Here is a 17,397-nt window from a genome sequence, read left to right on the forward strand (position 1 = left end):
AGTTCATGTATCCTTTGCCCTCTCTTAGAACTTTAATTGACCTCAGCAAGTTCACAAACAGTACTTCAGCTAAAATCAACTCTTATGGGAAAACATAAAGGGTCATAGACATCATTCTCCCTGTTCAATAGACACTTCCAACTGAACTCTCCGTTCTACTTCTATAGCACTTTCACATCCCAGTAAGAAATCCTGTTGCCTGGATCTGAATGAAGAGCAGCCTTGACCCAGAAAATGTTCAAGATACCAAATGGCCTCTCCCAATAGGTTGTCTGGTCATACTGCTTCGTGGGTAAATTTTGGGTAGATTAGGTGTTTAAGAAATGTCTTTGAATTGTCCATTTCTGCAGTAAAAGCTGAAAAATGAGAAACAAACAGTCATTTGACTAGAAAACCCCTAAAAGAACACTTGTTTTCAGAATTGCGCATCCTGGCCTTCTAATTCGGAATCACAATCTCTTCCCTGCTATTACGTTGCTGAAATTGAATTTCCACTTATTTACACAGAATAACTTGTGAGCCACATGGCTTCAAACAACCTACCAAGAATGGGGATTTCTAAGCACAGCTTACACTCACTCTACCAAGCTACCCAATGCTCCTCAGAGCCACGTGACTCTCAGGCTCTTAATATGGTTTATTATAAAATCCTTTACCTGCCTCAAAGCACTTCTCATCAAAGCCACTTCTAAGCCAAAGCTGAGGACTGAAGAATGCCTTTGACAGAATCCTAAAATAGCTTTTAACCCGGGGCTTGAGAGAGAAAGTGCTTTTAACCTAAAGTGCTTTCCTCTTACGTACTTCAGCGCATACCTAGTGCTCAGCCTTAGTGGCTTGAAGAACACCCTTAAGACCCAAATGAAAGAGACTCCATTATAGATATTCAAACCTGTTATATTAATACATTACAAGCAATATTTGAAATCATTAAGCAGTTTTACTCCTACTGACTTTGAGTCTTTTCTTATTGAACTCTACATTCATGCAAATAAATTGAAGTCTTTACCACTTGGGATTCTAACAAATCTATGCTGATATTAGAGAGAATACAGCCTTCTTACCTAGAGATTGCTTAATTCTGCAGTAAAATGCCTGTGCTTTCCCCAACCAAAAAGAATCTTTTGATTCTTAATCACTGGATAATGTTTTCCTCTTTAGTCTCTATTAGTTGACCTGAAAAGATAAATTATTTAGAATTAGTTCACTTAGTTTGCCCAAATTTTTATGCACCACATTCTCTCCTTATAATTGCAATTATTTATAATTTATAAATAAAAATTTAAATTTATTTATTTTAAGTATATAAAAAATTATAAATAAAATTATTTATCTCACAGTAGTGTCTAACCTCAATAAATCATCCCTTTCTAGTTAAAGAACATGATACTTGATGATAATTTTAACTGGAGGTGAATTATTCTAAGCTTTGCGATTGAGCAAGCAAATTCTATGAAATGTCTTCTATTGAAAGGGTATAAAGATTTGGTAAACAAATATTGGAGAAGATAGAAAAATTTGACCCACTTGAATTTTATAAATAATCCTCTTTCTATTGTTGACTGTATCCATAATTCTAAGGTGGTGAAGATGCACAGATGAAAAATACAAAATATTGTCAACTCCCACTGCTAGGAAACACACTTTGCTAAACAACTATCTCCTTACATCAATCATCTAAAACGCAAGCAGTGAACTAAGGTTTATTTCCCCCAGTGTCAATTGATAATGTCCTATCTTTGAATTTAAATCACTTACTTTTATAAAATATTTTTTCTTGTATGCTTTTATCTTTCATTCCTTAGTGCATTGTTGTGGTGACTGGAAATAACCAATGCGGAAGTATAATAACTTAATGCATACATATAAAAACAAGAGGAGAAGGTTGCACTTATCTTTTCCTACTATGCAACGTCTCTGTTACTTTGAACACTAGTTTTTCACTTTGTGAACTCTGAGTTTCTTTTACACTTTCAGCTGAAAGTCACCATCACTGTGAAACTATCCTTGTATTCCTCCCTCTCGTTAATTCCAACTTCTGTTCCCAAAGCTATTGTCATGTTTTTGTATCATCCTTCTAGACTGTGGGCTACAAACTCAGACACCATCTTATTCATCTTTGTTCATCGTGGGTACATATTGCTTAGGCTGAGACTAGGAACTCAGGTCAGTGGGCATCTCTTTGGTGAGTCAAGACTCTTCTCCTCATCCTTGTTTCTTGGCTATCTTTTCTCTATTCTTCTTATTCTCCAACTATTGGACACCGTTCAAACACTCTGGGGCTGAAATATTCCATCCCTATGCCTTCTAATTCCATCAGTAGGTTGATATTCTCCAAACTTAAAACGTCAGCCTCACACTCCAGACTTGCATATTCAAATGTCTATTTGACATCTTCCTGGGTGCTTGGTAGACATCTCAAATTTATCCAGAGCAACCCTTGATTCCCTGGCTCCCACGTGTTCTCTATTTCAGGAAATACCACAGCCATGTGCCAGCTGGAGTCACCCTCCACTCTAACTTTGTCTCTTTCACTTCCATCAGCAAATCCTGCCTAAAAATATATTCTAAATTAAACCACTTTTAGTCACTTCCGTTATTACCATCCTTATCCAAGTTCCATCCTTTCCCTGGGGAATATTTCACCAGCCCCCTTCCTGGCCTCTCTGCTTCTCTGGTTGACCCTCTTAAATTTAGTCTCTGAGCAACAACTGCTCCAAGGAATCATTTAGAGATGTAAATCATACCATCCATCCCCTGCCCAACCGTCTCCAATTCCTTAGCATAAAACTATATTCAAAGTTATGTTTAGTGTCCTCTCATGACCTATGTGTTTCTACCTGCCTTGGCCTCCAACAGTTTGGCCCATCGTTTCAATTTCCTCAGCACGGTCCTGCTTCCTGGTCGCCCTGTGGCAGTCACCCTCTAAGCCATAGCTTCCTCCAGAAGCTCTGTGCGGTTTCTCTTCCCCTGTATGTTTACATTGTTCAGTTCTCTCAAAAGACGTTCATTCAGAGATGCCTCCCTTGGATGTATCACCAGTTCTACTGTTGCGTACCTGTTAATGACTTCATATTATGTATTAATCTACTTTTATTTCCCTTTCTACACACACACACACACACACACACACACACACACATGCTATATATACCTTTTTACTGTTTCTGAAAGACTTTGACAAAAATCTTGAGTTGATACTTTGAATGGATGAAATGATATTGTATGAAAATTACTTTGTCATTCTCTCTACTGTTGTGATTCAGAGTGTGTGTGTGAAGGAGGAACAGTTTGGTGCAAGCAGAGAGTATGAGTCTAAGTTGCTGCCTAAAACAATCAACCAAAACAAACAAACAAACAAACAAACAAACAAAAAAAAAAACAGAATTCCATGCTCACTTTCCTAATGGATTTGGTGAGTTGAAGAAACTAATTTCCTCTGGCTGCTAAACACTCTTGGAATATCTCACTTCACCAATCAGGAAAAAAGTACAGTTGGGGAGTAATTCCATGCCAGCTTAAATGAACAGGACCTCATACAAGGACATCCACCATGGATCTGTGGGAAGTAGACACTCCTAGAAGCCTAAAAAGGGAAGATGAAAACTGTATAAGGTACAGGGAAGAACATTGCGTTTCCATCTGTGTGGCAGCTAGCTTTTACCAAAACACACCCTTGTTCTGCTCCTGGCAAAAAAATGCTACTACCATGACAGCCAGCTGTCCATCTTCAAATGACATCCTCATCCCCACAGACTGGAGATGGCTGTATTGTCTAGACAAATCTCCAGGTCAGTCTTCCCACAGTGGACGCTGCTACTGTCTACCATAGACTGTAGAGCTATGAGGTTTAGTAAAGTAAAATGGACATGAAGGAACAGTGTGAATGATCTAGCAGGAGCAAGGTACATACATAGTATTTGGAAATGCCTGCTTATTTACAGATTAAAATACTGAAAAGTTGGAAGCATCCATTATTTTTCTTGTACTTCCTCTTAGGTCAAAAGTCATGAGGCAATTAGAGGTTCACTATATGCTAGAGGTTCAGAAGAAAATGGTCTCAATGTTTTGTATTTATAGACCAAAAAACAGTTGCTTATACTTTTAATCAAAGCCATAAAGTTTGCAAGAAAATTAAGCACTAAAAAGATATGTGGTAGTACACTCATTTTTCAGCACTAGATAGACATCTGTATTCCATGCAGACATAAACTCCTGTCAAGTGCTCATTCAAATCACCTACCTTCCACACCATCTCAGTAAAGCTTAGAGACTGTTCTGAGTAATGGGTAAACATGCCATTTTGTATCTGAGGAGAAGAACATGAAGCAATTGTAAGAACTGAGCTAAAAAGAGTTATAAAAAATGAACAGTGATTGCCTAAACATGAGCTGAACAATGATGACACCAATAGACATGTTAAAGTATGCAGAGGAATGTCCACAGGTCTAGCCACTACATGAAGAACTACAGGCGACTGAGGAATGCACAGTGGGAGGAACAGTACTCTACAAAGAGGAGCACACCAACTGGTTATCTAGTACCAACCGGTGAGCCCAGAAAACATACATACAAGGAACGTTATGTAACTTCTTAGGGTATATTTAGAAAGATATATGTATATACACATGCATTTATACATGCAATTACAGATAATAAAGAAAGCCTCCATGCATTATGAAAAATATCCAGAAGAGGTACATGGGAAGGTTTAAAGGGAAAAGAAAAAGTAGTAATATTGTAAATATTATTATGATCTCAAAAATAAAAGAAAATGGAAAGATTAAAATCAAGAATTCATTTAAACTGCTAAAATTACATGATAGGATATTATATACATATTTCACAAACTCCTTCATCTCCCAATGACAACATATTAAAAGTTATCTGCCTGAATGTGACATTTTCAAGAAAAAAATCAAATAAATGTGACCTTCTTTGAAAGCAAAGAGGGCCACATGCTTTCTTTCCCTTCTTATGTTGTATTGCATGATCTCAGTCATTGAAGCATCCTTTACTGAAACTAAGGTCATTGAAATTTGACGTTTCTGTACTAAAGTTAGTGGTTCTGCTGGTGTATAAACATGGTATTTCTCTGGCTTCATGTTTGATGATTCCTCGAGCATTTGTTCTCAAAGCATCTCTAAGCCTAGTCCCTTAGACTATATTCAATGTGTCCCTTCCATCTCTACTCCCCAGTCTCTTAGATAAGAATCCATTTTCTTAATATAAACACAGTGTTGTATATTTTTCAACCGTGGACAGCTGACCACCTCAGTGGATACACCCATTTCTCTGGTCACCATCTGTCTAGTTTCTGAGCTGGGCAGTTCAGGTTGCTGTTCCCACTTCTTGACTCTCTCTCCACTCCTCACAATGTGTCATCCTCTGTGCTTTAGTGGCTTGCCCTCCTGAAAACAGAACATCATTTTGAATAGTGTGAGGAGACTGTCTTCTAAGTAAATGATGGTAACACTGTCACATTATTTGAACATTTAACTGCATGTATTGAGTAGTTCTCCTCGTAGTTTTGATTCATTTGGAATCTAGCTGACAAAGAACCCATTACTGGGTGTTCTTCCCATAATTTGTCAAAAAATATACAGCAGCAAGGAAGGAGAATGAAGCTAATTTGTAGTCTGGGGGACTTAACCTGGTTATGCTGATGAACTATCTAAATCGGTCAAAAGTTTGAGAGCTTAAAGATTAAAGCCCACCATTCTCAAGTTAAACTCTAATTCATTATGTAAACAACATGATTTATAAGTGCAGTCATGTGGAAGGTCTATTTATTTTTCTCACCAAAAGATGCTTTCAATGAAAAATATCACAGAAAATGGATTTTCTCCAAACAATGTGTTGCCTGCCACCCTTGGTATAAACGCTACAGCAGTAGGCTGGAGATATAATGATCACACTTGCCAAGGCCAGAGACGTTTGCAGAGGATTCCAAAAATATTGACACCTCAGGCAAGAGGCCTTTTCTAAATACAAAACAAAAGTTGTTAAGACAGGAAGAAAAGATTAGCAGTGAGCCCACAGATGGGGATGTAGGTGGGGAGTTAGGAACTCGGGGTTCTGGGAAGGCTCCCATTTTTGAATATCCATAAGGAGGAGGAAAGCAGAAATAATCCTTAATGGTGTGCCAGGCAACAAGCATGGAGTTTAGGGGCAAAGCTGGTCATGTAAGCTTGCCAAGAAAAGAAAATTTCTCCTCTTTGCCTCCCCCTTGTCTATACTATTTTAAGACAGAAAGTCAAACACTTTCCTGTAACGTAAAGGTTCTCCTTGAAATGTTGAACTCTGGACTTCATCAGATCTGCCGATGGGAGGTAATTCTAAATTTACCCTTAGATTTGATAATATTATTAATATTATTTGATATTTTAATACTAAAGAGTATCAATCTATACGATCTTCTTTCTTTGATAAGATTTCCCAACCCTCTGAGGTGAGTAATTCATAACTTACGTTGAAGTCCAATATCCTGCTAAAGATTATTTTCAGTTGCAAATTCATAGAAAATGGACAACCCAGATATGTAAGAATGAAAAGATTCAGATTATTTAACTGTCTAGTTCAAGGATTCGGATTGTATGGGGTGTGACTGAACCTAGGAGCACAGGGTGTTGTGTAGTTTCATAGCCCTCTTTCAGCTCTGTTCTTCACTTTTGCCCTAATTCTTCTGTGTGCCCTTCAGAGAGATTGGATGCGTACAATCTGCTTCCTGACCAGTACCCTCCAGAATGGTAGAGCTCTCACCGAGCCATTTTGCTGATCTAGAACTTTTGCATTGTAATTGTGCACTCTCTTTGCAGTCTCCTGGGAAGTGCTATGCCCATGCTTGAGTCACATTCATAATAGGAACACACAAAAAAAACAACTTGAAGAAATGCCATCAAGATGAATGAAGGGGAACCTTTGTAATTTAGGACTTGGGGAATCTAAGTGAAGTGGTAAAGGTGTAGTTGCTGTGGGAGGCTTTTGTTCATATGTTCCATTTGCCGATTTCTTCCAAGTAGAATTACTCAGTTCACATATCCATCCCATATAGCCAGCTCATAAGGGGCTGTGAAAACCTTAGCATTCAACTCTAGGCCGCCTCACAATTCAAATCTATAAAGACGATACTATTGTCAATCTCTCTACATCTGGATTTTAAATTTCTTGAAAGAGACCCAAGTTTGATCCATAAGACAGCCTTGGACCTTGATGGATCATGTGGGAGCTGAGACCCTGCACTCCAGAGCAATATATTCTTGAGTAAAGACAATAAATCTTAAGAAGGATACAAGTAATATGAGAAACATTAGTGGATCTAATAACTACTGAACTCAAACATCTACTGACGTTTAAAATATGTAGGTGGGAGGGGTTGCTTAGCTTTGTTTTGTTTTACTTCCAATGGCATTATTTGAGATGGAAGAAGGATAGAAATTTTTTTATAGGATACCCATTTTTCTGGATGCCTCCTTGAGTGACAATAGTACATTTCCTCCACTCCCACATGGCCACCCAGTATTGTACATCCTCTCACACTCAGCAATCAAAAATACCCTGCAGTTGATTTTTCTATCTACCCCAAACCAAATACCATGCCCGATATCCTTATCTATCCAACTCATCTCTTCTTCATCTTCTTCCCAAGACTGTACCATAGTGATCTGGTTTCCATTGTTAGGACTCTCCTAAGATGACTTTCTTTACAACCTCCCATACCTTAAAAGTTGTCAGAAGCCAACTCGTGTTAGTCTCCATTACCATTCTGCTGCATCTAAAACTTTTAATTTCACTCTCAAGTTCCTATCCCTGTTCTCCAACTTCTCATGCTTTCCAAACCAAAATAAATAAATAAATAAATAAATAAATAAATAAATAAATAAATAAATATAAAAAGGCAGGGGAAGAGCAGGAGGTTGTCATTTCCTGCTGTATTTTGTCACATCCATTATCTGCTTCCCATTCCCCCTGGGTCATGAGTCTTTTTCACTTCTGGTTCATTTTCATCTTTTGTTGCTCATAGCATACGGTCAACGCAATGAAGATTAATTAGCAAGTTAAATATGTAGACTATACAAAGGGGCCCAAGTTGTAGTATTTCACCTTATATTTTCAACTTTACAATAGGGAGAAGCAACTTATAGTCAGTGGGAGCTACAAAGGTGCTGGGCAGCAACCTGGAGTCATGGACCACAGTTAACACACTAGCATTAAAGCAAATGGGACTCCAAAAAGAGTTGGCAAGTTCTGATGTCTAACAGTTCATAAAACACACTTTAACATAAGATATTTTCTTTGTAATACTATTTTTTTGGAACTTCATACATCTGCATCACTCTCATTCTTCCCTCTCCCTGTTCATCCCTCCCAAGTTCATGATCTCTTTCAAATTGTTATGATTACATGTTATGACCATTTGAATGATGATCCCACTCCCCATAGGCTCATATATTTAAACACCATGATTGTTTACTGTAATAACACAACTTACATTTTAGTGTGACTACTGTGAAAGTCTGGTAGGAAGTGTTTATTAAGCTATAGACACCTTTAGGCTGTAATGCAGACTGCCTACTATCTGGCATGTAATAGTGAATGAATGGTGAATGAAGGAGTGATGAATGAAGGAAATTTTGCATTCTCTACACTACTCAGCTATGCTAGGTGTTCTCTGGCATCTACTGAATTGAGTTGGGTAGAATTAAAAACAGAGAATAAGAAATTCCATAGTATTTTGTGAGGCATAGCAAGAATAAATATTAAGATATAAATAACTTCCTTTGGGACTTATACATTCACTGAATTAAAACTGAACATATACTTCCTTATTTGTGGCTCGTTTCCTCTCTTTTGCTTTTTCTCTCTAGTCACAAGCTGCTTCTTATCCTTTTTGTCTAACAGCACAGGCTAAGCCCTATTTCATCATAAACCTGAACTCCAGTTGAAGTTGAATCAGTGCGGAATAACAAACAGAACTTTGAAGCATATAGTATAATGTATAGTAAGGGTATATCACGTGTGACCTAGAACAGGTCTGGCTGGGCAGGCCTGCTTTACATGCAGTCTGGCTGAACTTCTAAACAATTGGGTTGAGTTCTGGACATATATGTCTATCTCAGAGCCGGGGATGACAGAGCAGTAGCTAGCCAGGGAAGATTTCCTTTGAGGAACAACAGAGAAAAGACAAGGTGAGGGGAAGACTGTAGTACTCTCTGAGATTTTCAACTGGAACTGATACATTCCTTGCCACACCACACCAAGCTGCCTGCAGATCAAATCCAGGATCAGAGCATACGAGGAGACATAACTGCCGTGCACACTAACAAATGCAATCTATGGTCACAGGGAAGGCAATATAAACCCACACTCTAACTCCAAAAAGATGAAAACCATGAACAAAATAAAATCTACACCTTTATCCTAACTTTGATATTCACAACATCTTTCCTAGACTCTGTATTACCTGTTTAGCTCAGACACAGGTGTCTAATCAACCCATCCTCTGTGCCCCCATGCTCTTTATAAACTATCAAATAGACTTACCATAGGTCTAAGCATAACCTAACTATAGGTCAAGTAGAATCATGGTTATAATACACACTTCACTATAAAAACTCAAGCAACCTCCTCCATATTGGTTAGGATGCTTTTGGCTGTAAGTAGTGGATTATCCTATTTAAAACAATGGCATGTAAGAAATCTAGAGAAGGGTTTCATGGTTGGTATACAGCATGTTCCATTCCTTTCTTTTGTAAAGCAAGTTAGGCTTTGCTTTATAGCTTGTCTCATAGTGACATGAATGCTCAAATTGATCCAAATGCTATAACAAGGTGATGTCCCAAGTGAGAACAAGAAGAGAAAGTATATCTTTCTCTACAGTCTTTTCATAAGAGAGGAAAGTAATGTCTCTGGGCACACCCCAAGTCTCTTTCTTACGTTGCTTGTCCAGACCATCCCATCATCCAGAAGTTCAGAGATGCAGACTTCAGTCAAGAATAATATTAGGCTGGGCAGTGGTGACGCATGCCTTTAATCCCAGCACTTGGGAGGCAGAGGCAGGTGGGTCTCTGAGTTCAAGTCAAGTCTGGTCTACAGAGTGAGTTCCAGGACAGCCAGGGCTACACAGAGAAACCCTGTCTCAAGAAAACAAGCAAACACACAAAAAAGAATAATCTTGGGTTACATCTTATGAATTCTATTATATTTCTGTTGAAATACTGTGATTTTGTGTACACATAAATACGTATATGTGTAGGTGTCTGCATGTTTCTTTTACTGTGTAGTGATCAAAGGAATTTTTCGAGGAGCTGTTCTCTACTTCCACTATTTGGATCAGAGGAATTTTACGTAGGTTTGGGCCATGCAGCCAACCTGAGTGAATTCTAAGAACAAGAAAGGAACTAATAAAGAAAGGACTTATTTGTAGGAGATCATTAGTATTTGTCAAATAACTGAACCTAGTTGACAAAGTATAGGATACATCATATTACAAGCTTAGTTCATCAAGATTTCCATAAGCCCTGAATTTTTCCTGAATGAAGCACTCTGGTCATTCTGTCATTCTCTCAAGTGTGGGCATGTGCTGTCCTCCATCTCTCCAAATGCCCCTTGTTTCCCTTTCTTAGCTTTCTACTCAAATCCTACTTATATCTGAGAGCTTGTCCCTTTGCTGGGAAGTTGTGCGTCAGGAAGACTGACGTGACCTTTTTCCATATACTTCCGTGGTGCACCTTTACTAACCCAGGCACAGCATATTCACAATGACATGTTCCTTCTCTTTCCTTTGGTGTCAGTCTTCTACATCAGATACATGTAGAGAATAGAGGTTGTGTGGCAACATAACCGCATTTATGGTACACTCTGGGGTATCCTATGGGGAGGATAGAGAGAGTGTGACAGCATAGTACATATATGGAACACTCAGGCTTACTGTGCCACATATTAAGCACTTGTGATTGTCTTTCACAGATAACTAAGTAGATTAAAGAGGAAAGTTAAGGGAAGAAAGCAAAATATCTGGACACACCAAAAATCACTTTTCTATGTTGCTTGTCTAGCCCATCCATCTTCGTGTCTTTCCCTTATTTCCACGTGAAAAGGAAAGCAAAACAAAGCTCTATTAGAAATTTAGCCCCCGTTTCATGATAGCATCTACTTTCGTTAAATGACTTCCATCCAAAGTAATTCTTTTTGTTTCTCTATTTCCCCCTTTCCCTACCCCTTCCCCCTCTCTTTTTCTTTCTCTCTCAAACATGGAAAGACATACACCTATACTGGATGGCATCTTTCTTACAACTCAATACCTTTTAAGATACTTGTTGTTTCAATCTTACAATATTAAAGAAATCCCAGTATATATATTTACAACATAAACTGTTTAACTGCTTGCTTTGTTGCTGTGCAGATAGAAGGGACAATCAGCATTTGTGCAATGGATGTAAATTGTGAAGTCTACTAATAGGTTTATATGTTGTAGTAATGTTTCCTGCCTGTAACCTCTAGCCAATGTAAAATATTTGATCTGAGGTCCTAGGCAATTTTTCTTAGGTAATATTTATGTCACTCTTTATTACAGGGATGCTCACCGTTTGGAATAAGTCTCTGCTACCTCATCAAGTGTTCAAAGCATATACAATTGTTTGCCATTTCTTTATACTTTCTGGGTTTTGAGTTTATCGTCTTCCTGTTTCTTGTATAAACATATGTTTCCACATCAGAGTGTGTTATTAATAGTGCATTAGCCTAACTTGATTCCCTCCATGATGTTTTTGCCAGCACACTTCAATATATTTTCCTAAGTAATAGATGTAAATACAACTTCTTTGACATATCAGTTTCTTCATCTTCAAAGTACCTTGTCATTTAGCATTCTGTTATGCAATAAATTTTCTCTTCATTTCTGTATATCTAAATTCCTTTTCTACAATACCCAGACTGACAATTCAAAACACTTTTGGTGAACTTCCATTATGTATAAACATTGTGTGAGTCTTGGAGACACATAGTAACTCTATGTCCCTGACCCTTCTGGATTTGAATTTGAAGCAAGTCAAACACACGACATAGTCAACATAGGTCTAACATGTCACGTGGAGATAAGCCCCATCCCCAAATCAAGCAGAGATATTGGTATAGACAGTGGAGTTGAGTGACACCAATCTTTCAGAGGTGGCTAGAAAACACTGTGGGAAGAAGTATCTGTTAATGAATTCATCCTTTGATCAGCTCAGTGGCCTCATGGCCCAATCACCTCTCAATACTACCCCCCCCCCCCNCTGGGGAATGGCACTTTCAATAAATAAATCTTCAGAAGACAGTTTAAATCCAAGCCACAATCCCATAATCATAAATGCAAAAAATGCTGCTCAAAAATCATCTGTCTTATTCTAAACGAAAAGCAAGGGCTGTGATCTCAGAGCCTAGTTCAGTGTTAGTTCAGAGAGATGCCCTCTGAAACAAATGGATCTCCAAAAAAATGAGTCTGAGAATTATTATCTCTACCATCCTCTTATAGAAACTCACCTATGGCATAGCTCAAACAAATAAAAACACTTTACATCACTTTAATATATGTCTTAAATTCATATAACTTTGTTTAATTTGCTGTTGCTGGGCCATTTTGAACACTAGTCCTGTTTCCTGCCGCATCTGTTTAACAACCAGAGAAACTCCTATGCTGGGAGTCTAATGAAGATGACGTAGGGAAGTTTTGAGCTGAATTTGTCAGAAAGGTGGTACTTAAATCTGACAAGAGGGTGGGCATTCAAGGCAGGAGAAACACTAAGCAATACTTTGTAGTACTTCGCTTGCTACTCTCTGCCTTATCAAATACCCCTGCAGAATGAATGCCTTAAATAAACTGGACAAACTGAATTCTTGATAACTGCTGATAAACTTCGAAAACATGCAAAATTCCAGATGTGCCAAGCTTAATTATTTCATGGGAGCTACCTCAGCTCCTCTGCATAATTTCAGAGACAATAGAGTTCAGTCCCTTAAAAGACTATAACTCACTCATTACCCATGCCTGATCAAGGACCATGTTATTTTTCTTACTGGGAGATCAAGATTCTATTCCATAAAGAAGGGACACACAGTCTTTATACATCCACCATAGACACTTTGAAATTAAAGCAAAAATCAATTTCTATGCAAGATAAAGATCCCGGTATTGGCTATGGAAGTAGAATCAAATTAAGAACAACGCAGGCTTGGATTTTAATGAAGCTCATCTTTGTTTCGTTTGCAGATCAAATTTTTGGCTCTCATCTGCACACAGTGTGTGAACGAGAACATTCCACAGTTCCATGGTTTGTAAAGCAATGCATTGAAGCTGTTGAAAAAAGAGGTGGGTGACTGAATGTGCAGCATTGCTGAGTCCTATGAACAGCTAGGGCTCAAGTTCACGGAAGCACTTGATTTCTCTGGGAAGCCACGCAATTAAAACTTGACTTTCATTAATCGGTTAAGAGGATCAGGTTTCTTATTCACTTCAGTTTGCTTTTACAATGGGGACATTAGCAATTCTCACTAATGTTCCATGTCCCTCCCCCCCCCCCGTTTAATATTTTGTCTGTCTGACATACTGTTGAATCAATTGCAAACTTCTTGTTTCCAAGCCAGTGGTAAAACATTCATAAAATATCAGCACTCACAGTGTTAGAACCCTCTCACATTCATGCTGGTAGATGTGCCAGAACAATTTTTTGGTAAGCCCCCAGCATCACCCAAGTGAAGTAAACAACGTTTCTACTCACAAATAGCGATACGCCATCTTCCACATGGTTCTGTTCAGTACAGAGTACAGCTAACTGGGTTTCCTGGAACAATTAGCAGATACACCTCCAGTGTTAAGATGACCTTTGACTCCTGTGTTTCACCATTCTGTTTTCCATCTGAAATTATTTCATCTCGCTGAAGAGAACAAAACAACCCCCAATTGACTCATCATTTCTACGCTAGTTTATCTGCCGAGTGTTTTTCCTTCGAACTATGACTTCATTCATTCAAGGTCATTTTTCCTGGAAGATATACACTGTAAATGCAGAATCTTAAAAAAAAATGTATTAAATAAAAAATGTGAAGCTTCATCACCATCTGTTACAAGTTTACAACATATTTCCAGAATCTAGGGGGATATATATCAAGTGAAAGATGGAGGTGTTTGCAGAGGAAAGGAATAGCTGAACCTATTCTTATTTTCAACACCTATTTCTTAAAACAATACAACCAAAGAGGGGAGAAAATCTTCAAGTATTCTGCTCAGAAAAGTCCATTTTAATTCTCTCAGTGTTACCTGGCTTTATTGTAGAAGCATAATAAAAACAGCATGCAATTTCTAACTCCTAGAAATTCATACTTTAATTATACAGTAAGGACAGCCTTGGGATCCTATTATTCCCATATCAGTAGGGAATGAAAGAATAACAAGAGGGGAAGGGGTGGGTAGGGACACAGATAAAGATAGTGACTGTCAGAAAAGCACATCATCAACAAGGAGAAGTGCTGAGGGGCCAGAGAGCAGGAAACAGTTACTGTGGAATAAGCACCAGGAGAAGCATCTATGAGGAATGGAGCTGATTGGAATTTAGAGAGAAATGTGTTTTTATTGCATGCTGCAATTTCATTTAATTTATAGGTACCTATCTTAGGAGTAAATATTATTTAATAAATACTTAGAGTCAAAATGGATCAGTGAGAAGATTGTTATTATTTTCAATAGCTAAACTATCATGATTTCCAAGAAATCTTCATTCACTTTTAAATACTGAGAACCAACGGTATGAACATTATTATATTAGATCAAAAATCCAAATAGGCCATTGGGAGAAGCTGTATATAGTAAGATGTATGCACACAGGAAGAAGAGCTTATATCTCCTGATTTGTGAGCCTACCTAACGCAAAATGAAAATCCCTGTTAAATGTAGCTTTGCAGTGCACAGATTTCATAATATCATAGAATAGAAAATGTCTATAAATAGGAATTGTATCTGTGCCTGGCATTTTCATGGTGATTTTTAATAAAGTAAGACGATGTTTCTGCTGACAGGGGCAATCATGACAGCATTATATTTTATTGTCCCAATGTTTACTCTCAAAATGAATTTGTAGATCCAGCACTAAACAGCTGCTAATCGCACATATGATTATTAAAATAATTCCTGAGCATTCTAATGAAACTCAAAGGCACTTTATAATTCAGCAAAGCAACTGACAATTCAAAGCACTTTGGCAGTGTTAGCTTAAAGGAACTCCATGGGTATGTTCAATAAGAAGTCATAGGTGCAAGATAAAGGTCTTAAATCAGTGCAAGATTTATGAGTGTGTACACTTGATTACATTTTTCTATGATCGTTTTGTTGGATTAATATTCTTACATTTATCCACCAACTCTGTTTACTCAAAGTGTTGTTTTTACTAAATTTTGGCATATTGCACCTCAGGACAGAAATAATTTATGTGAATCTAAATCCAATATTTATGCAGGCTTCTGATGACATTTGAAGCAGGGTTGGTACTAGGAAGTAGCTGAGGGAAGTGCCAAGTATCTCGACATGGCTGGGGCTCAGCATGTCTAGAATGCTCCGTCTAATGGCCAGATGCTCCTCCAGCCAAAAATCTCAACTGCACAGTCATGGGAAATGCTTACGGGTTTGTTCTAGGAAACACCCATTTAGTGAAAGTTGTTTTCACTCTCCCAGTCCTGGGGAAATGGCCTCTGTGCTCATGATGTGGCACACTGGCTGTTATAAAAAGGGGTTGGTTCCTTCCTCCTTTTCCCTTTGTGATTCTTTTCTTTAAGGTATCTATAAAACTCAAGCTATATTTTTTAAATACTTCTTATATATTTGATATGAACTGAAGCATGACAGGGCAGACAATCTCAGCATTGTTTCAGCCACCTCTCAGTTTTCTTGCTGCCTGACTCTCAATGAAACACATTTAGGCACTTGAGGTCTCCCCAAAAGTTCTACCCAGTGACTAGCAAGAAGTGTTTTCTTCCTCCACCATCAGTTAAGTGACATGAGTTACATTTAAATTTTCCACATGTTTGTACATAACTCAAAGGAAAAAAATGGTTAAGAAAGCCTTGTAAACCAACTGGCAAATGACTTATTTGGTACAGTCACTTGTCTCAGTTTGATTCCCTAAACCCTTGACCACCAAACCACCTTATCTTCCCCAGCCATTTGGAATGTGGTGAGTTCTACCATTTCTGACATTGTCTATGCAGCCCTAAATATACTTCTGTACAAAGGATCACACTGAGTTTTGTAGGTCGCACCTACCTCTCTCTGCCTGACTTTCATAGTTGAAGACTTTGTGAGGTAACCTAAGAGATCAATGAACTTCTCAACTTGAGGGTCTTCTCACAAAGATATGCTTGATATTCGTGAATGAAGAAGCAGTCACTAGTTGTGTATTGTTCTTCATGTTATACACTAATAGTGTAGAAGAAATAGACACTAAACACCTGGACAAAGAGCAGACAGTGCTAAGTACTTTGAGAGGAAATAATTGGTATAACAAGACAGGAAACCATTTAAAAAAAAAAAAAAAAAAAAAAAAAAAAAACCCAAAGATGTATGCTTTATATTGATCTGTCAGCCCCTGGTCATAAATGCATGCTTGTCTGTTTTCATTTCCTCACAGGACCAAGGGAAGTTTAATTTTGTTTTATTCACGAAGCTATTATCTTGACTCATTGTGTGACCACAGTAGGAGAACAAGCCAGCCATATGTGATACCTGGAAAGACAGGCTTAAGTGGAAAACCAAAGATAGACTGTGCTAGGGGCTTCTTTTATTGAGAGATAAAATGTACTAAATTAATGAACATAATCCTACCCTAAATATATTTTTGTATATCAAGTAAAATTTCTGAGTGTAAGGGAATACAACTGAGTTTTAAAATTATATAAGAGGGTTGGCATTCAGGTTCATAACATGATGTGATAGCTCACTGCTCCTTTAAGATTTCCAGTTCTGGTGCTGTGCCCCATCAGCTTAGCATGTTAAGAGGATACCAAGAGATCTGTAACACAGCAATCTGAATATACTTGACACTACTGAAATATGTGCTTGAAAGAATTATTTGACATTATATGCTTCTTACCATAATTTTTTTTTTAAAAAAAAAATCTGTTTTATTCAGTGTATGTGTCTATGACTGTGTATTCCTGAGTGTGTCTGCCAGAACATAGCATGGGTGTAGAAAAGAGAAGTCAACTGGCAGGAATCAGTTCTTTCCGCTATGAGGTGCCTCCCTGAGATCTAACTCAAGTGTCCAGGCTTGGTGGCACACAGTCTTACCCTATGAGTCATCTCTGGAGTCGTACCATACCATGTGTGACCATACCGTGTGTGTGTGTGTGTGTGTGTGTGTGTGTGTGTGTGTG

General features: G+C 38.0%; 1 protein-coding gene across 5 annotated transcripts in view; it reads left to right on the forward strand.

Annotated features, from left to right (window-relative positions):
- Arhgap15 (Rho GTPase activating protein 15) overlaps positions 1 to 17,397 on the forward strand; it is a 622,856-nt gene that overhangs the window by 373,409 nt on the left and 232,050 nt on the right. For all 5 annotated transcript variants that reach the window (XM_021192463.1, XM_029536483.1, XM_021192464.2 and 2 more), the window contains one exon: positions 13,247 to 13,345. In XM_021192463.1, the coding sequence (XP_021048122.1) occupies positions 13,247 to 13,345 (99 nt within the window). The remainder of the gene's footprint in view (positions 1 to 13,246; positions 13,346 to 17,397) is intronic.

This window comes from Mus pahari, chromosome 3, assembly GCF_900095145.1.
Source record: "Mus pahari chromosome 3, PAHARI_EIJ_v1.1, whole genome shotgun sequence".
In the NCBI taxonomy this organism is placed as follows: Eukaryota; Metazoa; Chordata; class Mammalia; order Rodentia; family Muridae; genus Mus; species Mus pahari.